This window comes from Fusarium keratoplasticum, chromosome 12 (assembly GCF_025433545.1).
Source record: "Fusarium keratoplasticum isolate Fu6.1 chromosome 12, whole genome shotgun sequence".
In the NCBI taxonomy this organism is placed as follows: domain Eukaryota; kingdom Fungi; phylum Ascomycota; class Sordariomycetes; order Hypocreales; family Nectriaceae; genus Fusarium; species Fusarium keratoplasticum.
The window spans coordinates 227,902-249,768 of record NC_070540.1 but is presented as its reverse complement, the minus strand read 5'-3'; the positions used below and the strand labels follow the sequence as shown (position 1 = coordinate 249,768).

Here is a 21,867-nt window from a genome sequence, read left to right as displayed (position 1 = left end):
CCGTCTCTAACAAATTCCAATGTCAGCTGCCGGTCGAGTAAAATCGATCCAGCTTCCTGGCACCTTGCCAGCTCCCACTCTCTCACACACCCATGGTCCAGAAGACGGCTTAGGAGACACGAGAAGAACGAAGTGAAACTTCTCCTCAGCTCGACCTGAGCCCTTGTTTATCCCAACGACGACGCAGAGCACCTTTCGTGGGGTTCCTTCGTGATCAGAGACTCTGTCGTAGAACTCCTCGAGATCATCACCGTGGCCAGGAACGAGTTCATTGGCCTTGGCTCTGATCTCCATAGTTCTACTTTGTTCATCCTTGAATGTCAGAGTGTGTCTCAGAGGAGATTTGAGACTTGTTTCCCAATCCACCGTGTCGAACGGCACCGGAATGTAATCCATCTCACCCTTCACAGCCATCCAAGACCAAGAAGGCACTTGTTGTCTATCCGCCGGAAACAAGATTTTCTCCATAGAAGTCACAGTTACAGCCCGTCTCCACAGCAAGCCTCGGTGGAAGAGACTCTTGTCGTCTAGAATGCCGAACTTGCCGTTGCAGACGAAGCCGCGACTAAGTCGCTGCTCTAGACCGTTCATTGCTACTCCTCTATCTTCAGGTTTGGAAAAAGCTAGTCGGGAATAGGTCTTGTAGAGATCTTGGTAGTAGAGGATCTTTTCGCCGTGAGACGTGTCTCGGTCGGCCCGAGGGGAGTGGATGGCGATTTCGGGGAAGTTGGGATCTCCAAGAAAAGCTGCAAGCTCACTGTAAGACAGTCAGCGACAGGACATTTGAAACGAATAGGGGGCTCACTTTTTCATGTGCGTTAGAGTCTCGCATCGAACACCCTTGCCGCACTCCCAATAGATCTGCTTATCAGTGAAGAAGATGGTCCGACGAGCCAAGACTCTTTCCTGAAGAACCCAGCCCCTCTTGTTCAATGGTCCTTCAAGAACATCGGCGTTAAAGTCATCCAGGAATTGACAGACATAGAATGGCGGGTCTCGGCCGTTCCTGAATGTCGCAAAACGCCTCGAATCAGATTCAAGTCTGTTCTTGAGAAACCCATCCCACTGATCTCTGGCACAGCTCGCAGCGATGACACAGTAGGCAGAACTGAAGACATCTTCCATTTTCTGAGACTCGGTGTTGAAATCGCCATCTGGGCCTTGAATGATGCAGATGGAGTCGATCCAGAGATATCGAATGCCCATGTCACGGGTCATGGTGACGGCATCTTTGAAGGTGTCTGGGAGCTTGTAGAAGTCAATATTGATGAGATGGGCGGCGTAATTCTGGGTCGTGGTTCGGAAATGGTTGCTGGCGGTAGGATCTCCCCACTGATGAGACAAGGCAATGTACTTCAGGTTTTCAGTCTTGTCATCGGGTTGTGTCTCGTACAGTTTGATCTTGGAGCCAGGCTGGCCAATGTCGATGAGCCTGGTGGGCAGTTGAAAAGCCTTGCGACTCCCAGGTCCGTCCTTTTGAGGCAACCCCCTGCACTTGGGGTGGTTCTCGTCGCATTCTTTTATCCAAGTGTTGATCAACCTGATCTGATATGGTGTTCTCGCCGCTTCGGTGACCTGTGGAAGCCCAACCTGGAGTGAGGCCGGCAGATTCAGACCTTGCACACTGTCAGTGTATGGGATCACATAGAAGATAGGGGGAAGTTACCGGGGCCACTGCAGATAGAGAAGACGGGGGGATCACTCTCATTGAGTTTCATCACCGAATCAATCCTGTCAAATCTAGCCGAGGGAGAATAGCCTTCAAGATATTTGCAGGCCTCCCACCTCATGCTACAGAACTGACAGTTCTCTTGGCACACTTTGAGCTCTGAAAGATCATCCTCGATGTGAAAGCCTGTGGCCCAAAAGTCGAGGCCCTTGCAACTGTCACAGAGTTGCTCGGTTTTTCCATGAGAGAAAGGCTCAAGTGCAGGGCTATCTCCTGCGTCGATAATTTTGAAGGCGAAATCGTTGTCGACAAGATAATCCCAGACATGAATGTCTAACTGGATGATGACTGATGAGCTAAAAACCCATTATTGAGTAAGGGGGGCACATACGTTCTTTGACCCGTTAGTTAACCCTCAGCTATAGCCGAAGGAGATATTTACCCGCTGGTTTTGACGATATCAGTCATTGCTCTCGACTGAGGGATATGAGTAAGAGGACTTACGTGCTTATCAAGTTAGCAACCACTTCCCTATGATTGAGAGTGAGGCATGAATCGCAGGTGCAGACACAACCGCGCCTATCTTACAGACTGCAATCACATATAGGTCAGCATCTGCATTATGGTAAACGGTAGCTTGTCTCACATACTGAAAATCTGATTAGTTTGTGATCTATTTAAAACATGGACATGCTGACTTACATTCTTTGGTTGCGAAAATACGCATGGCTATGTTAGCACGTGTCCATCACTTCTCAGGATAACATACGGGCTAAATAGTTAGAATCAGCCTGTCTGCAATATAACTACCGTCATCAAGGTGACACTTACATGGCCTCTCATTTGTGCAATTGGCCTTATCAACTGTTTGATCCGCTTCCTTAGCCCAGCCGAGTCCGGGTGCAAGGTGCTAGACGATTGCTGCGCGTAAAGCGACGGCGGTGGCGCATTTTCTCGGTTCCTATCTGTGAAAAGGTAGTAAGGGTCCTTTTTGGCATTACCTACGATAAGATCCAAACGCTCCCTGAGAACCTGTGCTGTAGCACGATATCGTGGCCTCGACTCGCTCAAGGAAACCCATCTGCTTGTAGGTCGCTCCCTGCTGCTTGGGAGATCAACGATGAGCAGTTTGGTCTTGACGATATGAAGAAGATCTCCGATCGCCGTGTTGCGTGTGCAGCTTCTAGAGAGCTCCCCAAACCGCTGTACAATGAGAGGATGGAGTTGAGCCTTGTTGTCGGATCCGATGATGTAGTATGGTGGCTCCAGATCGTACATGGATCCCCACTGGTTCTTGATGTTGTACTCGTGGATGGATTCGTTGAAGCTCTTCAAAGCTTCCTTTCCTTGCAAAAGCCAGACGAGAAACTGGAGGAAGATGCAGCCCATAGACCAAGTATCGTAAAGGCGAGACATAGCAGGAGTCGTGTTCAGTTTCGGCACTCCGGCTTCAGGTGGTTCATATCGAGACGTCCCGTATCTGGAGCTTGTTGCGTTCCTTCGTAGACGAGTCTGAACTTGATGATATTTGGCAAGACCCATGTCTGCAATTTTCATGGTTCCAATCCGCTTGGGGTCGTCTGATTTGAAGATCAAAATGTTGGCGGGCTTCAAGTCACCGTGTCTGATGCCGCCTGATGGCGAAGCAGGACGGCCCTCGCTTTCGGCCGGGACGTTCTTATCGTCGTAGTTGTGAAGCTTCTCAAGGGCCGCCGCAAGTCCACGTAGTTGCTCAAAAACATCCATAAGAAAATCCAGGCTGAGTTTTGGACTACTCTGCCAAAAGTCTTCAAGACTGCCAGCATCAGCCCAAGGGAAAAGAAAGTAATGCATGGAGCCCTTCTCGATGGCGGCGAGACAAGGGATAAGGTTTTCGTGTTCGACTTTGCTGCTTCTAGCAAGCGCCAGAGCTTCAATGTCATAGGCTTTTTGGACATCGCCTTGCAACAGTTGGCTGGCTTTGATCTCCTTGACCGCAATATTGGTACGAGAACCATTTCGCTGCAAGACGTGTCAGGAGCAACGATGCCACTAAGATAACATGATTCTCACCTTAAACAGCTCATCGTCCATATGGGCCCGATTTACAGTGGCTTCGTAGACATCGCCAAATGTGCCTCCCTTGAAGGCACTGCTGACACGCTCAAGGGGAAGTATAGCGCTCTCCCGAAGTGAATGCATCAATTGCGGTTTGGTGAAGACCGGCACGAGAAGACCCCATTGGTCCGTTAGGAATCCTTCCTTTCGAACTGCGTTCCATAGTCTCCGCCCCTTGAACGCAGCCGACATGAGGTCAGCATGACGGTCTGGTAGCACTGGTAGCTTGTCATCGTCGAAGCCCACGTCTTGAAAAGTCTTGATGGCGTTGTAAAGGTCGAGTCCGCTGAGTTGTGCGAGGATAGCGATTGTGAAGACCTTTTTCGCTCGGGTTACGATAAAGCCGATCAGATTATCCAACGACTCTGGCTCGATCGGTATATCGCTGAGCTCTTCCCTGATGGAAGAAGGAGTAATGAGTCGCTCGACTGAGCCTTCAGGCAAGTACTTTTGTTCTCGGTCGGTGCTGATCTTGCTTCTGACATAGCTCGCAACGATGCAATCGGCGAGTGGTATCTCACTCTCCGTCGCCGTTATCGATCCGTCCGACATGCTGCTTCCTTTACACTCTGATGACGAGTCCAAGATGGCCCATCGTGTCCTACGAGCTCAATCAAGTCCTAAAATCACAGCCTGGTCTGAAACTTGAAGTTATTGTGGGGGACATTGGAGGATGCACGAATGAGGGCTTCAGGTAACCAGGCACAAGGACAGGGTAAGCAATGTCACCCCGCACGCTAGACCTGGTCGAGTCGTCAGCTCGAGCCTCGTCGACTGTTTGGGAGATGCCGTTAACCGCACTGGCTTGGCATGATTGAGAGCTTGCAACGTACATCTGCTGGACTCCGCAGAGGCTAGAAGCTTCACTCATTTTACTACTGTGTTACCCCGTTAAGCTGCTCTAAAGGCGTCTTGTTCTCATTGAGACGTTTAAGAAGGTGCCCGAGAAATGGAGGCATCCAGCGCGTCGCGCATAGGGACCTAAGCCAATCATGGCTGTCTCACTAAGGCCAGATCAATGACACCCGAAAATCTCGCCAGCAGCTGATAGCGCTCTAACAGTGGAGCAAGGACCCATGGCGCCTTCACGTAGTTGAGACATACCCAGGAGTACGAGGAGTTGATCGACGTCGTCGCAGAAGACTCGATATAGGAACTATTAACATCACTATTTCCACTATGGAAAGGGAAATTCAGCCGTGGAAAGCGCATTTTATTTGTGCAACGTTTAGCCACACAAAGCAGTCAAGGCTGGCTGGGCTTGAGCATAATTCTCCTCGTCTTAAATCATGTATATAGCCCAACAGTACTCAGAGCTCCATCAATAGATGGGCATAAAGAATCTTAATTATATATGATCCAATTACATTCACATTCCAGCGCAAGAAACTGCATGTGGCTGCTTCTCAGGACTCAAGAATTCTCTCCGACGAGTGCGCCGACATTCCAACAACAAACACCACCTCCAAGACATCTCAATCCTTTTGGCATCTAACAGGTGTTGGTGTAACCACTGGTATACATGTCGTCGTCGAGAGGACCCCAGAGGTTTCCTTCCTCTCCAGTATAAGAAATGTAGCACCAGCCACCACTTGACATGAAGTCGAAAGCGATTCAGTTACCGGCATCGGAGCAGGCGTCCATACACTGCTCAAGGGTCATCGAGTCTCCGTGGTAGGATACTCCACCGGCGAGCTGCCTAGTACACAGAGATGCCAAGAATCGAGGTTTATGTATTCCCCTGAAGGTTGGCCCAGATCTATCACCATCACACACTATTGCCAAGCCGCTGATTCTTGACCCAATGGTTTCTTCAAGCTTGGGGAACGGAGTTCAGAGCCGAATCGACCCAATCAAAGGTACCAGAAGTTCAGCACAAGTTGTGCTCGACTAGTTTGCATGGGAGATTTGATGGTAGTGGAGCAACAGCCACAATCAAGTGAACAACTTAACCTTCATCGGCCGGAAAACGCAATCACTGCCAAGCCAAGGCTTCTTATCAGTAGAACCTGGTTGAGTGCCTATCTCATTCGCAACTCGAACAGCCCCTGAAGCCACTCAAGCCTCAACAGCCACAACTGTTTGACATCGTTGCTGGGTTCCCTTAGCTCTGAACCCTTACCGTGAGGTAACATAACGCGTCATTGATCTCTGGTCTATCTATTCTCTTACTTCCCCGGACGTGGACGGTGATGTAGCATCTTCACCCTTTGAGTGACTGGTCGTCAAAAACGCCCACCATTTGCTTCGCAACCTTTAGTATTCCTTTGATACTAACGACACCAAGACCAGGAAACCCCAATAGATCCTCACGGTAGAAAAATGTGACGTCACCTTGGCCTTTCCCGCGGCTCTGTCGCGCCCTTGGTTTCTTTAAGCATGTGACGTCATATGGAAGCCTCGAAGGATTGTCGCCTACCCTAGAGACTGCAGCTGATGAGGTGTGGTTTGGTTCGAGTCGTATGCCGTGTAACCACTTGAGAATTCCATAGAAAAAGCCTGAAGGAGGTTTAACTACCTATCAAGGGGCGGCGGTTGAAAGCAAAGCCAGCTAGGATTTGTGTTTGTCAAAGTGACTATTTCTCTTCTTTTCTAAGGCGTCTTTTAAGCACACAACTGAGCCTCCGTAAAGACTGAGCGAACCCCAAGGGCGGTGCAAACCATATCATATAGAATACCACCAATTAGGATAACGATCTGCATAATACTGAGAGATCTTGTCCACCTTGTGCGATGTGAAGTGACGTCTATGTTTCTCCATTTCTGCATTCACGCAGCTCCTTCGCTAACAAACTTCAGGTGCAGAGGATAGTGATACGCTATTCTTGAAATTGAGATGGTTTACAACCCTACATATTGATCCTTAAGTGCTAAACCTATAAGTCTAAGGGTCGCCTCACTTCAATCGTGAAAGCCGAACTTGCATAGTCACGTGGACCCCAAACTTGGTTTCTCCTGGCAAGGATCGCATTCGGAGGCTCCACTAGGTAGAGCAGGACGTGGTAATTACAGCGAAAGCACAGAAGGGAGCGGAGTGCAAGACGCGATGGCTGTGCAGAGACGGTGGAGAGAAGGCGAGGGAGAAAGTGATAAGCAGGCCTATTGAGATTTTCTAGTTTATTGCCCAATGGGTAGCTCAATAGTATGGGACATGTGCCGTGTGCCGTGGCTATGCTTGCAAAGTGTACGATCAAGCCTTGTATGGCCAACATCTGGGGGTGGATGGCTGGTGCCTGATAGGCAGCTCAAGCAAGTTGTAAGAGGGACGACATGTGTTGATTGAAACTAGAAATACCAGCATCGCTAAGAATAAGGTAAGAAATTAACCCGAGAAACAACCACGGTGAGTGCCACGTCGCCGAGAACGCCATATATGCACATTTTGATACCTTCCACAGCCACACCTGAAACTGTAAAAAAATCACATCTTCCCCCTGTATTCATCTTTCGACACCCATGGCGTGGAGGAGGGTGGCTGTGCTCCACCGCACTGCGCCCCCGTCAGCAGCCGACCTTGGATGTCGAGACCCGTGTCAGACAGCCAGCGTTCAATACTGCTATTGTAGTCCTGGGGCGAAAATAGGCAGCTTGACGACTGATACGTGTTGCTTGGTTGGTCAGTCAGTGAGGGCAAGGAGGAGACAGCCTAGACAAACCTCTGTGTTGATGTCGATTGGGGCATGATTGGGGCAATGTGGCGTTTCTGGCCTTGTGTGATCGTTGGAGTAAAAAAGAGGGGGATTTGAAAGCAGAATTACATCCGAAATTGAGGACGAAGAATCGTATTTTATCGTTGACTGATTTGACTTATTTGTGCTGGCATTCCACCACCGTGTAGACACAAGTCCGCATTTGTGGACATGATGCTTGAGCGTCCGCATTTGCGGCCCTGGCAGGGACCCCCCTGTCTCTGGAGTTGGCACTTGTGTAGACGCACGAAATCTGGGGTTTCTTTGTCATCGGCAATCTCACTGCACCTTTGTTTGAACAACGGATCCTTTCGAGTTAGACGGTAGTTCTCTCACTTGTTAACCCTCGCAAGCGTGGAGGCACAGCCCACCCGTCAACATTGGATGCCATTGATCGGGTACCTGCCAGGACGGCCCGCCCCGCAGTCTCCAACTGACGGGTCGTCGGCTACTGTGCTGGGCAAAGCAAGGTTAAATTTTAGCGGGCTTTGGCTCAGCTTCCTTTCCTCCCTCCCCCAGCTCCAAGCCTCAATTCAAAATGCCTTGCAGCGGTAAAATGGGGTGATTTGGCGCATCTGAAATGGGCTACGAGGTCCTCATCCAATCGGCAATCAACGATTGGATGTTCGCGCGGTAGAGATCCGATCGATAATTGGTGCTGGATTCGCCCATGTCCAAAATTGCGGACTCTAGGGCGAAGGCCGCACTGCGATGAAATCGGTTCTAGCAAACCACAATCAGCCGCGCAGATCGACGTTGAAACAAATCATTCACAATCTCGGACTGCCTTGGCCGTTTTTTCTAGTCTTTGAAGAAATTACAATACCGCAGATGTGGACATAGCTGAGCCGCCTCGTTGCCTCAATGGTAATAAAAGAGGCAGTTAGGTCGCCCCTTCACTTAAACATCCGATCTCAAAGCACTCGCCCTTCACTGCGCCTGCCGGCTTACGTCGATATATTCCAATCTCCCTCTTCATTGCTTTGAGGCTTTGGAAACTGTCCGCATCATGTGCACCGAACTCCCCTCCAAGCTCAAACACCCTCCTCTTACTCGCCTGTGCGACCTCGTCATGCACCCTCTTGATGCGTTCGCCAACATCATCCGTCACATCATTCATTGCTTCAAGTCAAAGCGGGACAAGGCTCCTGTGGTTGAAGTGTCGAATCAACCATCAGTTTGTCACTCCAACTTCAGCGGGAGCGAGGATGTTGCCGTCACCACATATGCGCTGCCATCCCGCCAGGCTGCGACATGTCTCACCTTGGACTGCACTCCACCAAGTGTCCTGGCCAGCTTTATCAAGGCTTTGGGCTTGATCATCTGCCAAGTTTTCATCTTGAGACTTCTCGCCATCACCGTTCTTCTCCGCAAACTCCCTTTCTTCCATCCCCTCCTCGTCTTCCTACCGAGGCTGGGCGATTTTTCTCACGGTCATTTCAAGACGTGCCCTCAGACTGGGCAGTCTTCAGCCCCCTCATCACACTCACACCGCCGCCGCGACGAAAAGCGACAAGACAAGAAGGGCAAGCAACGCCAAAGGGGAGATAGAAACGGAGACAATCCCAACGAGGAAGGGAACGACGGCAGTAGGAAGCCAGACGGTCTTCGATTCCCGCAGTTCGATCCCGAGGTCAAGCTGTTTGACTGCCCTTTCCACAAGTACGACCCCGCCCGGTATCAAAGCTGCAGGGGATACTCGCGCCTCTGCGACCTTAAGCAGCACATTGAGCGCCAGCACGTTCTAGGAGAAGGAAAATACTATTGTACAAGATGCCGAATCGAGTTCGTTCAAGGAAATAACCCAGAGGCGTCACGGGATCGTCATAGAAGGGCCAGGGCCTGCCTGATAGCGACCATCGAGGAAGCTGGCGTGATACTCCCCGAGGAGTACGATTCTTGGAAAGAGGGTCTAAAACACATAGGTCGTTCCGTCGACAAGTGGAACTACATCTGGAGCAACATCTTCCATTCCGACCCGCCTTCGCCCCACGTTGAAGATGTTGTCTCCGTGATCGCGAATGGCTACCGCAATAGAGCCATAGACCGGCTTCCATGGACGATGTACGAAATCCTTGTCGAGCTTGGCTGTTATCGAGATAACGAACAGGCCTGTGCAGTTGCTCTGCGCATCATTGATTGTATTTTCGGTCCTCTCACGCTCGATCCAGACCCCTCGTCGTCCTGACCATACCCAAGCCTGGTCTCACCAACAGGCAGCATTGTTGAGCCGTAGGGGTGGGTAGATGCCTTTGCGAACCTTTCCACAGTTCCGAGCCTTGGCTGTCAAGTTTAAATGAGGTCGTGAGGTGGTTGGGCTTTTGTTTTTTGTTTATGGGATACGACGTCACGAATGGACGAGGATGGGTATGAAACATGTTATGCAACGTGGCTCATGACATGGCCTGCGGGGTTTAATATTGCTCTGTTTTTAATGTTTTACGCTCAGAAAGAGACTGTGGAGTGCTGTTCGCTCTTGAAGGCTATCTCCTCGTTATTGTGGAAGAAGTGGCCGTTCTCACGAGGCTGGCTAATAGTTCAAACACAATCTGGACATCAAAACCCACCTCCCTTATCACCGTGATTCAACTGTTACGCGCCATGCTATACTGGCAACCCAGGAATGTTATATAAAATCTACTTTCTACCTAAACTATTGCTTAACCTTGTGCCAACCACGCTCCTGTTTCTGAGGCCTGTCAGACACTCTTTGCTGTACTGTAAGCTTGTCTTGGATGGAATACATACCTCGTCTTGTGATATTTCAATGCTTAAGTTCTCTTCTAAGATCGTTACACACGATCTAGCAGGCGCCAACGGGTGAACATCCCCCAATTATGTCCACCAGCAAATCTTCTTGTACCAAGTCGCATAATGCATCCAGCGCTTTCTCCTCGTCGTCATCGCGGTAGCCAATCAAGCCTCGATCGCTCAGAAAATCTGACACGCACCGCCACCCATAAAGGCTCCAATAGTCTCTAGCTATGGAAACTTCTAGCCCTAGGCCTTGGTCGAGGTATGGTGAGCGAGGCGGTTGTGAAGGGAAGACGGTTGTCCATATCCGTCGCCAGCGTTTCCTCTCATCAAGGTGCCATCTGTCTTTTTTCCACAGCCTGGATCTCTGATATTGATCAATTCCATCCATGGGCTTTGGGTCTAGCAGCTCGCATTTGTCATCCAGGATGTGATTGTCACGACTGATTGGTGTGTCAAAAGTCTCAGAGCATCTCGCGCAGTAAAAGGGCTTGATGTGATGGCGTGTGAGATGGTCGATAAGTCCCTCGATAGACTGTTGGTTGTAGAGGAGGAGACACTGCTTGTATTTTACCGGGTCGGATACGTAAAAGGGGCAAGCATGGTGGAAGCGTCTCCTCATCTTGGGTGGGCGAAAGAGCACTACCAGTTCTGTATCGCTGGGATCCTGATATTCCTCGAAGCAGAGGGGCTCAAGTTGCCGCTTTACCATTCTAGACCGTGTTAGGGGCGATGCGTCGTACTGTACGCGAGAGCTGAACTCCTTGAGCTGGATTTGCGCCAACTGTAGGAGCTCCGATCTGAGTCGCTGCCACTCGTGTTCTTCCGGCAGAGTATACTCTTCAGCCCGGTCTTCATCTTCAGAGTCGCTATCACTGTCGCTAATTGACGAAGAAGAATCCCATTCGTCCCCCGGAGACAATGAAGGGATTGTGGCGGATGGCCAAGTGCGGACAGGGGATGTAATTTGACTGAACTGTGGCAATGGGTGTGTGGTAGGCCTTGCCAAGTGGCGTGATGTCAGTTCACGCGTTGAAGAAGTCCTTATTGCAACTTGTGCGAATCTGTAGCTTCTCTTGGGGGCGCTTTGATTGGGTGATGCTGAGCGTGGAGAGTGAAGAAGTGTTTGACGTGCCATGATTAGGTACAGAATGGTGGTTCAAGAACTGTATCTTAGAGAAGGGGGGGATCAGACAAGCATCGACAGAGACTTTCATACCACCATGGCCGCAGTGGCACTGGGGAGCATCACCTCTATGTACATGGCGATGAGGCTCTTCTCTGACTTCGCCCAGAATTTGTTTGAGATAAGGCAACGGCCGCAAGTTCGCCATCAGGCGGCCGCATTTGCAGCTGTGAGAGCCTCCAGCCATGAGTGGGTCAGAGCCAATAAGCGTCAAGACAAGTCCGCAATTTCGAAGGCTTCTTCGTATGCCTTGCCAATCAAGATTCAGCAAATGCCTGTTTCGATGCAATCGCGGAATTTCCAGCTGAGGCGCACCAAGTGTTGTTAGGCAAGCCCAAATGAGAGGCTACCTACTTATGGATAATAGCCGTTCAATCGAAACCTCAGTTTCAAGCCCCGGTAAGACATTGGATGTTGCTCCATCGGGCGACCGACTGGTGATGGGATCACCGCGTATGTGTAACTGTATTGCCTTGTCGGGCGGCTCCAACAGGGAGATTACACCAAAATTCGTGTAATGGATGGTAGCCGCTTACTGTCTTCCAACATTTGTCCTCGACGACTTATTTTCAACCCGTAGAGAGTCAAAGGAGGTAATCTTTTGGCATAGTTGGGAAGGTGGCTAATGCTAGGCTTGTGATGGGGCAAACCAGTTCTCCCAACCAGAAGCCGCTGAGTGAGTAGTAAGATTGTGAGCCGCAATGTCTCGGTGTGTTCCGAGATATTCAATCCACAAACAGTGCGATTCAGTTTCATTAAACATTACAAGAACCGACTTTAAACTGTCTAGGCGAAATCCCCAGGCTCCACCCGCGATGTCCTATTTTCATCCCTTCCATGATGCATCTGGATCGTCGTGTTGACCGTGATTCCTGCCTTGTCTGCCCTATCGATCGGTCGACCCGTCGTTTCCTTGACCAGCTCATCCTGCGAGTCGTTGTCTCGGTTACTCGTTCCCCCGACGACATTGGTCGTGATGCGGCTTTGTTGTGTTCGTCTACTGCGGTTTGCGCCCGCTGATGAGAGTTCGTAATGACCGTAGTTGGAGCCGGTTCCGGCGGAAGACATGTGTCCAAGGAGAAGGGTGCGAAGCGCTGTGTCGAAGTTAGTATTAGCTACACTAGAGGTAATTCTGGAAGACAGGACGTACGTGGAAGGCATGTGGCGATGATTGCGACAGCGGTCTCAATCATGGAGACAGTGCACGTCAACATGGTCTCGTTTCGTTTCGAATAATATGCTCGAATGACTGCACAGGTCAGGCTCTGCGATGCAAGAGTTAGGGACTATACTCACTGCTTGCGATCACGACAAAGAAGCCGAGCGCAAAGATGGCTGCAACACCAAGCTTTTGCTTCATCTTCATTTGAAGCTGGAGAACCATGGAAATCGGCAGACTGATGACTGGTGTGTGTTAGATGGGGACAACGGTTACGAGAACTTGGCTACTCACTGGCAACATCAGTGCCGATATTCACTGGAGAAATATTAGCATGTAGGCGCGATATAATGTTGAAAGTGAATCATCTTACGGATAATAGTCAACCAGTAGTTGATCTCAGCGTTGTGCGGATCGCACTGATCTGTAAGTCGTCAGCATCACATCGCCTTCACTCAGTCGTATTGTGCGTACAATCGGGATCTTGCGACCATCTCTTGTCGTGCGGGAAGCACTGAAAGATAATGTGAAAGAAGATGACGGTCCAGAACACGACCAAAAGGCCGAGCGCGACATTGTAAATAATCTGTAGTTTCGTTCCTGGCGCTGCGAGTCGCTTGTAGAAGAGCACGAGGGCGATCTTGATGGCCCATAGCGAAGACACGTAAAGGATCGATCCGGGAACAATCATCTTCACAACGAGTCAGATGCCATTGCCGAAAATTGTTCCAAGGGGACATTGAATACCTTCATAATCTGTATAAAGTTCTCCCTGCTCGCCTTTGGAATCTCAGCCATCCCCAGATTCCACATATGCTGCTGTATAACCAAGTCCCCGATGAGACAACATGTCGCCAGTATAATGAGTCCGTCGTCGACCGCCAGTGACCCAAACTTTCGAAATCGGATCCACAACCGGGCGGCCAGGAAGAGACAGGCGACCACGGTGCAGATATACCACGATATCTAGCGAAGACGATCAATACCCTAGGGATCAGCGACGGGGAACAAACTGCACATACCACTTGACCGAGACCCTCTGCCATTGCGACTCAAGATGTGCAAGTGAACCAACACGCGGAGAGGCCGGCGGAGGGGGTCCCGGGTCTTATTCCTTCGATCTGCAGGTCAGTCGCCGTTTTCCGTCTTACCTATGTTTTAGGCTTGGGCCCCTAACCTTCCATGCCGTAGACCGAGAGGTACAGGGATCGTGCATTAGCTGACCAAGTTCTCGGTGTTTAGGGAGGGCCGTCAGCTGTGTGTGTTTATGCAGCTGAGTTATTACGTGAAAGGACGGCGTAGTTTCGGTGCATCTTGGCTTGGCTCCACGCTGTGAGCTAATGGAGGCGAGACTCAAGCAATGGTACGATTGTAATAAAGGCCGTATTATGGCCATAGCTGCTGCTTGTGTCCCCAAGCGTCCATCCACCGCAGTATTCCGAGGCAAGCCATGGACATTTTCTGCAAAAGATGGTGAAATCCAGGAACGGCCAGACTTCTGATGAACGCCTCTAGGGTCCTGAACTCTAAATTGTGGTGATGCTGCATGATGGTCCACTCTCTAGTTTTTATCGGTCCTTGGCCTTCCCATTTTGGGGATTTGTCTGTCGATCACTTTGACATCGAGTCAAGGTACTCACACTAATGGTAAAGCTTGTAATGACTCGGGGTAGAGGTACTTGATGGCGAAATAGAACGGTATCTTGGGGAAAATCCCTCGCCTTGGGCATAACATCTGGCGCTTTGATGACCAAGATTTCGTTCAGCACCTCTCGAGAGCAGGGACTTGATAGCTCAGCGAAGAGTCAAGGCATCGGAGACAAGAAGTATCCCCGGCCGTAAGCAGCCATCGAACAATCCATGGAATGGAATCTTCACACACAAACCGTCAGGGTGATATTTCAGCTCATCCGGCCGTTCCGACGTCTTCCCGAAGTCTTGCCATTCAAGCTAGAGACGCAGGGGCTCTTGACACTGCCTATTCAGGAAGCTATCGCACTAGAGAGACTGGGATCTTTACCTGGCAGAGTCATGACCCATGCCTCAACTCGTTGATTATCTCCGACTACCAAACGTCAAAGCGTACCATGATTGCCTGAGCTGAGTCTTCCGTCCAGCGAGGCGGGTAACATTGCCCTCTAGCTCTGCCGAAGAACATCCCGGCCGTTCATGGTTCTCTCCACTTTCTGGAACCCTCGACGTCTCTGCATCCAGTTAGAGGCTCCTGCACCGCCCGCTCCTCGGGGATATTGCCCTTTCATCTGGGGAGTTTCCATTATTAAAAAGTCTGAACCTGCTTGCTGCTGAAAAAAATATTCCATGTGAAGGAGGAGTCGATCTTGTCCCTTTCTGCATCTCAGGTTTCAGCCATCAGCGACCAGTGCATCATGATGGGACTCGTCAATGTGATCACGACCGCTACAGGTCTAGCTCTGGCTGCCTCATGCTTCGTTTCTGGAACAGCGGCCGCTGCTTGTCCTCCTAGTCGCCCGCAGGTGCCCAGCGCTGTTATTCCGCAGGGCACGATTAAGGGGTTCCAAGACGAGCATTGTAACTCGGTCTTCCTGGGCATTCCCTTTGCTGCGACCACTGGTGGAGACAACCGGTAAGTCTAGAGTATCCTGATACTCGACGCCACTCTCATCTGTCCATCATGCTGACGATTGATTAGATGGCGTGCGCCTCAGGATCTCCCCAACTCCAAGTCCACTTTCAAGGCTCTCTCGTACGGTCCGACATGCCCCCAGGCCATCTCCAACGACCACTTCACCCAACAGGATGAGGACTGCCTGAACCTTAACATCTGGGCACCCTCCAAGGGCAAGAACCTGCCCGTAAGTGCCGACTGCAGACAACATGTCGTTTCTAGGCTGATCGATTCCACAGGTCTTTGTGTACATGTATGGCGGTGCCATGGTCACTGGCTCCAACAGCAACCCCCAGATCCAAGGCACCAACTTTGCTCGCAATGGCGTCGTCTATGTCAACTTCAACACCCGCGAGAGCATCTTCGCCTCGCCCAACTCTGCAGAGCTGAAGAAGAGCAACCCCGATGAGTCGCAGAACTTTAGCATCTTGGATGTGGAAAAGGCCCTGGACTGGATTCGCAAGAACATTCGCGGTAAGGAGATACGCTCGCCTGGATGAATACTTTGGCTAACATGACAAAGCCTTCGGTGGTAACCCCGACCACATCGTCTTTGGTGGTCATTCCTCCGGCGCCGTCCAAGTCGACCACTACCTCTGGAACCATCCCAACACCTTCCTCAAGGGTGCTGTCGAGATGAGCGCCAATGCCGTCTCGGGACCTGCTTATGCTCCCGTCAACCAGGCCCTCGATGCCGTTGCCCAGGAGGTCGGTTGCCCCAAGGGCGATGGCCAACTCGAGTGTCTTCGTGACGTCAACGTCTACGACTTCCAGACTGCCAACTTCAACTCGACCTTCAACACGTGGTTCACTCCCGTTATTGATGATATCACCCGACACTCCAACTATGCCAGACGCTTCTCGGCTGGACGCTATGCTTCACAAGTTCCCCTGCTAACTGGCACTTCCAACGGAGAGGGAACCATCTTCAGCCTTGTTTACGGCGCTGAGAACGGCAACTTTAGCTCTTGGATCAACACCTTTGACGCTGACAGCGCTCATATTCCTGACAATTTGCTCATCAACGCATACAAGGCTTCGGATTACGCGAGCGAGTCCCTTCGCAGCGGTGCTCAGTACGGCGATGCTCGCTTCAACTGCCCTGTCGACTACTTCCTCGATGTTCGAAGCAAGCGACAGGACACCTGGGTCTACCGTTTCTTTGGTGCCTACGATAACGTCGTCGGTCCTCCCAACACTGCGCCTACACATGGAACCGAAGTTCCCTTCTTCCATGGCGGAAACGAGTGCTTCGATTCTCTTCAGGGCGTCACCGACGCTCAGCAGGCTTTGGCTGATTCTATCCACAAGTGGTTTGTTGCCTGGATCAAGAACCCCGCTGCTGGACCTGGTTGGAACAAGGTCTCTCAGTCAGGCGAGTTGGTCAAGCTTGGCGTTCCCGGGGATGAGCTTTCTCTGCTCAAGGCTTCGAGAGGGCAGTTCAACGGCGTCTGCCAATCTGTAAGTGCCTCAACTCTTTTTGATTCCACCACACTAACAAGGTATTAGGTGTACAACCCTCGCTTCCCCCAGTACCCCGTTGTTCAGTCCGTCACAGCTCTCGTGCAGAAGCTTCTTGGAGACCTCTTGAGATAGATACATTATAGTATAGACCTTTCTATTAATATCAACCTTGGAGTTGTAAAATGGCTTGCTGATGCCTGCCATCGCCACGCAATGCTGTCATCTCTTACTTTCTCTGCCTTCCAAATTGGCTTTTCCCCCGTCAGATTAGAGGATGTAAACATACGGTACCATAACGCACGCCGTGATGAAACGAAATGCACACTTGACTAGGTTGGAGTATGGTAATCGTCCATCATCTAGTTATGCGCACCTACTTTTTGTACACTATAAAAGGTGCGATGGTTTCCAGTTTCTCATACGATTCTATGGACTCGCTGTCTGAACAGAGTCTTAGTCCCAGTTTCTCACATCTAACAAGTCACATTCGAGCAGCGTAAGGTTTCTGTGCCAGCAGCGAAACCGGGCCCCAGTTGTACACCAATCCGTCAGTCCGCGAGGTGATAAGTTTGTCCAGCCCCTTTTCGCAAGTCTGCAACAGAGTGTGGTCTGTGCAAGAGCCAGTCCTCTTGATACCTGTCAGAATCTCCTTTAGAGCCACCAGTTATGTGTTAGTACCAATTTGAATCAGCCCAGGTGCGAAAGGGCGCTCTTTGTGCTCGACAATGGTCATGCCACTGGACGATAGAGAAGAGGAAAGATGAGTGACCCAGCTATGTTCAAGGTCAGTAGCCAGTATTTCAGCCGAATGTCACCGAGGGGAAAGTACCTGTAGTCAAGGCCTGCGGATACGAAAAGTTTATTGACTTGGGCCTCAAAGTCCTTCCCTGCCAAACTTCGCACATCTTGATTCAGAAGATTTGCCTCCTCCCACTGGAGATATCCCCCAGCTTCTAAAAGTTTGTGTTGATTAGCCTTCCCATCCTGAATAATGGTCAAGTTGCTGTTTCAAGCTTACTCAGCAACTTGGAGGCGCTGCGAATCACAAGCTTCACATCCCTCGTTCTAAGGTTACTTGCCCACATGCGTAGGTGCACGACATCGTACTTCCCATGGAGGGCTTCGGGTGGGTCACGGAGAGAATCCATCAGGCTGAGCTTGATGTTGGAAGTCCATAGCTTCTCAGAGGGAAATTGGCGGGGAGAGATGTCGTATCCATGAAGACAGACGGTGTCAGGGAGGTCTTGTGCCAAGTCAAACAGCCAAATACTAAGAAGTCCTTTAACCGGTGATTCCGTGCCTTCCAAGTATACGTACCCTGTGCCAGTCCCGACTTCGGCTATTTTCATATGGTCGGACTTGGGAATCGCAGGATGCAACGTGTATCTGTTGTGAAGCTTCCACAACAGGTGTTGGGCATCAAGCCTGTGTATGATTAGTTCTATTCCGGAATTATTTCGGCCAGGATGAGTAGCCGTGCCTGATTGAGTCGGAAATATCTCGACCCAGGACGTAGTCGTCGTCATCTTGACAATGGTCCATTCTGTCGCTTCGCACACTTTGTACTTGAAGAAACGGTTGTTGGTCTTAAAGATTCTGGTGTCACATATGCCACGTGAACAAGTTTTCTAAGACATTTCGGCGCCTCATGACGTCAGACATAGATGACAGTAAGCCTACACCAGACACTTCACTGCCACGAGTCTCAGAATTTTTTGAGTACGGAACGATTAACATTTTGTTATGAATTTGGTGGCGATTCCAGAAAAAGTCATCGACCATGACAACAAAGACCACGTTCATTGACGTATGTGGGCGACTAATATTGTACTACTCTTGACCTCCAACACCGCATATTGCCCTGCAGATATACATTTGTTCACTGCGGATCTGGAAGTGGAGGGACCGGAATGTCTTGGATGTGTCACGCACGACTCTCAAGCGTTGATCTGTTTACCACTACCCGAGCTCGAAGGAAGCGAAGCGCTGCGATGTCAATATCTGCTCGCCGGCCGACGGCATACCATGCTTTAGGGTTTTCTGGGGTCATGTAAGAGCTGAGCAAAGAGGTAAGAAACACAGGCCTTATCTGCACACCGATATGAGTCAAAACAATGCACACTACCCCTCGAGACTTTGAACTAAGTGTAGGTATCGTGATATTAGCCGCCTGGGTAGTTGAGATTATTTTAACTTGAGCTCAGTCATTTACTGGGTTTTACACCTGGGCTATGATGCCGCCATGCATTAATAAAGATTGCGGAAGTAGATCCGTCTAGAAGTTAGGCAATGAAAAAAAACAGGCATCACTATCAGGCCTATCAAATCTGGCTAGAACTAGGGAAACCTTTTTTTCCTTGCACCTGTACTATATGCGATAATAAATTTCCCTTTATAGACCTTACCAGGGCAGTAGCCAGGGAGTCCTTGTAGGAGGCTACATCCTCGCAATAGAAGGCTTCCAGAAGCTTTACACATCTTCTCCAGCAGGGTCACGGGTTTTTCTCACATCACAGTATCCTCAGTATAGCCGGCATGCACTGTATAAGAGGCTAGTGGCATGATTTCAGCCTCTGAAGAGGTGCACTGATCGATCAGAACTGGTGGCCTCGGCTCTTTCGTGCGACCCAATCGCTGCATTGGAAGGTTGAAGCATTCCCTACGGATCCTACGATATCATCATCCTCTTACAAGAACACGTTCATCATGCAAAGCAGGTTCCTACTGATTTTATAGTCACGAGGAAACCATAGGAACGACGGTCCAACTGCCCATTGGCCACCCCAGTCAAACCGTGGATGCCTCCTCACGCCATCCCATGAAAAGGCCCGAGTAGATGTAACATTGGAGAATGTCCCACCAATTGTCACGCATTTTGTGTAGCAGTAGAGGCGATCTTGCAACGTAAAACATGTCGACAGAACCAGGTCCTGGTTGGAGCGGCTATAGAGCAGTCACGCCCAAACACCACCCCGGATTTTCCCCAGCTTTTGAGTGGATGTCCCTCCGGGAGATCAGAACGTGGATTCTGCGTGGGACCTTTGTAAACACGGAACCTTCGCGGGGTAGCTTTGAGCTTCTCCGCACAAGGGACATGGTCCTGTATAAGACAAAGCCATCTCCACTGCGTCGTGCCTGGACATCGTCTTGGACCCTGTGCTTGTATGCCAAGGTCAATCAGCTACAGATCATCGCCATGACCAAAGACTATTTTGCGTCTTTTCCTAAAATCTACAATGTCCACTTCATTGCCATCATCGCCACGTGTGGCGGTATGCTGTATGTCAGCCCGTTGGTGCTGGACTGCTGTCGCTGCTACTAATGCGTCATGCTCAGCTTCGGCTTTGATATCTCGTCCATCTCTGCAATCGTCGTGAGCAAGCAATACATCGAATACTTCCATAACCCGGCCGGTGCCCTTCAAGGAGCTATAGGCTCGGGCATGTCGGCCGGTTCCGTCGTCGGTTCTGCCCTCTGCGGTGTCATCTCTGATAAACTCGGTCGTCGTGATTCCATCTTCTTTGCAACCTTCTTCTGGCTTGTTGGTACCGCCGTCCAAGTCGCCACAAACAGCAGCGGTATGCTCATTGCTGGTCGTGTGCTCAATGGGTTCACCGTCGGTATCACTTCGTCCCAAGTCCCCGTGTATCTGGCCGAGATTGCCAAAGCGGAGAGTCGTGGTTCCATCATTATCATCCAACAGCTGGCCGTCGAGTTTGGCATCTTGATCATGTACTTTCTTGGCTATGGATGCACCTTCATCGAAGGCCCCGCCTCATTCCGTGCCGCCTGGGCAATGCAGTTCATCCCTGCTGTGTTCCTCATGGCGGGTCTCCCGTTTCTTCCCCGCTCACCTCGCTGGCTTGCCAAGGTTGGCCAAGAGAAGGAGGCTGTTAACACCCTAGCTCGGATCCACGCCAAAGGAGACACCAATGATCCTCTTGTTATCGCCGAGTGGGAAGAGATTGTCACCACAATGCAAGCTGAACGAGAAGCTGCTCCGGGCTGGCGCAAGTTCGTCCTCCGGGGCATGTGGAAGCGAACTCTCGCTGGGTTTTCCGTGCAGGCATGGCAGCAGCTCGCGGGTGCAAATACGATCGTTTGTAAGTTCACAGGCCTTTCCTTGGTCTCCTTGTTGAAGGAAGGATTCACAGTGCCTTGGTCTCTGAGTTGATGGCCCCGCTTCCGGACTCGGGACGGAGCGGCCCCTTCCGGCCCCACCATCTTTATCCGGACCACGATCGGCTTCACGGCTACACAGTGCCTGGGATGATCATACTAACTCGAAAACATCATGAATTTACTGACACATGTCTTAGACTATCTTACGTATATCGCTCAGATGGCAGGTTTGACCGGCAACGTCGCTATGATCACTTCTGGAATCCAATATGCCATCTTCATTGTCTTTACCGGCTTGATCACGCCGTTTGTCGACAATTTTGGACGTCGCACACTGCTTATTTACGGAGCCCTGGGAATGGGCCTCTGCCACTTTGTTGTTGGAGGTACCATGGCCACACACTACATCTCTGTCCCAGAAGGTGTCGGTGACCCCCCGAACCACAACATCATCTTCAAGGTCAGCTCAGGCTCCCCGGCCAACGCTGTCATTGTGTTCTCCTATTTCCTCATTGTTGTTTACGCCCTCACTCTTGCACCCGTGTGCTGGATCTACGCTGCCGAAGTCTGGTCACTGGGAACCCGAGCAACGGGTATGGGTATCGCTGCTCTGGGTAACTGGCTCTTCAACTTCGCCTTAAACATGTTCCTCCCACCGGCATTTATCAACATCAAGTGGCGCATCTTCATCGTCTTTGGCGTCCTTTGCGTGGGTGCCGCCGGGTGGTTCTTCCTCCTCTACCCCGAAACCTGCGGCAAGACCATTGAAGAAATCGAGATCATGTTTAGTAAGGATGGCCCTCGCCCCTGGCAGACTCGAAAGGGCGAATCGCGTCTTCACAAGGAAGTTGAAGCTATCAGGAACAGGAAGAATCAGGGTGGCGATGGTGTGATGGGTGGTGATGAGGCCGACGTCACTGAAAAGGCCTAGACTGATATCGTATTTTGACGCGCATGAATGACTTTCCTCCTATCCAGTTTGTTCTATACGACAATCGGGAGCCAGTTAATGATAGCTCTGTTGCCTATTTCCTTAGCGTCTCCGTTGCTTACGGCCCCCATTTACATCTCACCGACGTG

General features: G+C 50.6%; 6 protein-coding genes across 6 annotated transcripts; 3 read left to right on the top strand and 3 right to left on the bottom strand.

Annotated features, from left to right (window-relative positions):
• Positions 1-6: 6 nt before the first annotated feature.
• On the bottom strand, positions 7-4,318 carry NCS57_01366500 (Protein kinase domain-containing protein; the record flags this gene model as incomplete). The annotated part of the gene is made up of 7 exons (XM_053063294.1): positions 7-757; positions 806-1,616; positions 1,667-2,017; positions 2,258-2,318; positions 2,372-2,398; positions 2,501-3,670; positions 3,722-4,318. The coding sequence occupies 7 exons, from the start codon at positions 4,316-4,318 to the stop codon at positions 7-9; spliced, it is 3,768 nt and encodes a 1,255-aa protein (XP_052906627.1).
• A 4,146-nt stretch (positions 4,319-8,464) lies between these two features.
• NCS57_01366400 (uncharacterized protein) lies at positions 8,465-9,643 on the top strand (the record flags this gene model as incomplete). Its single annotated transcript, XM_053063293.1, has 1 exon — positions 8,465-9,643. The coding sequence occupies one exon, from the start codon at positions 8,465-8,467 to the stop codon at positions 9,641-9,643; it is 1,179 nt and encodes a 392-aa protein (XP_052906626.1).
• Positions 9,644-12,181: 2,538 nt separating this feature from the next.
• Positions 12,182-13,600, bottom strand: NCS57_01366300 (uncharacterized protein; the record flags this gene model as incomplete). The annotated part of the gene is made up of 8 exons (XM_053063292.1): positions 12,182-12,489; positions 12,546-12,644; positions 12,692-12,799; positions 12,849-12,872; positions 12,928-12,978; positions 13,029-13,245; positions 13,302-13,520; positions 13,577-13,600. 8 exons carry the CDS (start codon positions 13,598-13,600, stop codon positions 12,182-12,184), a joined length of 1,050 nt encoding a protein of 349 aa, XP_052906625.1.
• Positions 13,601-14,941: 1,341 nt separating this feature from the next.
• On the top strand, positions 14,942-16,797 carry NCS57_01366200 (COesterase domain-containing protein; the record flags this gene model as incomplete). Its single annotated transcript, XM_053063291.1, has 5 exons — positions 14,942-15,159; positions 15,226-15,388; positions 15,441-15,675; positions 15,725-16,662; positions 16,711-16,797. 5 exons carry the CDS (start codon positions 14,942-14,944, stop codon positions 16,795-16,797), a joined length of 1,641 nt encoding a protein of 546 aa, XP_052906624.1.
• A 532-nt stretch (positions 16,798-17,329) lies between these two features.
• Positions 17,330-18,240, bottom strand: NCS57_01366100 (Methyltransf-12 domain-containing protein; the record flags this gene model as incomplete). Its single annotated transcript, XM_053063290.1, has 5 exons — positions 18,146-18,240; positions 17,983-18,090; positions 17,684-17,934; positions 17,495-17,618; positions 17,330-17,438 (listed from the first exon to the last, which is right to left on the bottom strand). Exons 1-5 carry the CDS (start codon positions 18,205-18,207, stop codon positions 17,330-17,332), a joined length of 654 nt encoding a protein of 217 aa, XP_052906623.1. The 5' UTR covers positions 18,208-18,240.
• A 1,336-nt stretch (positions 18,241-19,576) lies between these two features.
• On the top strand, positions 19,577-21,718 carry NCS57_01366000 (MFS domain-containing protein; the record flags this gene model as incomplete). The annotated part of the gene is made up of 3 exons (XM_053063289.1): positions 19,577-19,944; positions 20,002-20,768; positions 20,985-21,718. 3 exons carry the CDS (start codon positions 19,577-19,579, stop codon positions 21,716-21,718), a joined length of 1,869 nt encoding a protein of 622 aa, XP_052906622.1.
• Positions 21,719-21,867: the final 149 nt, after the last annotated feature.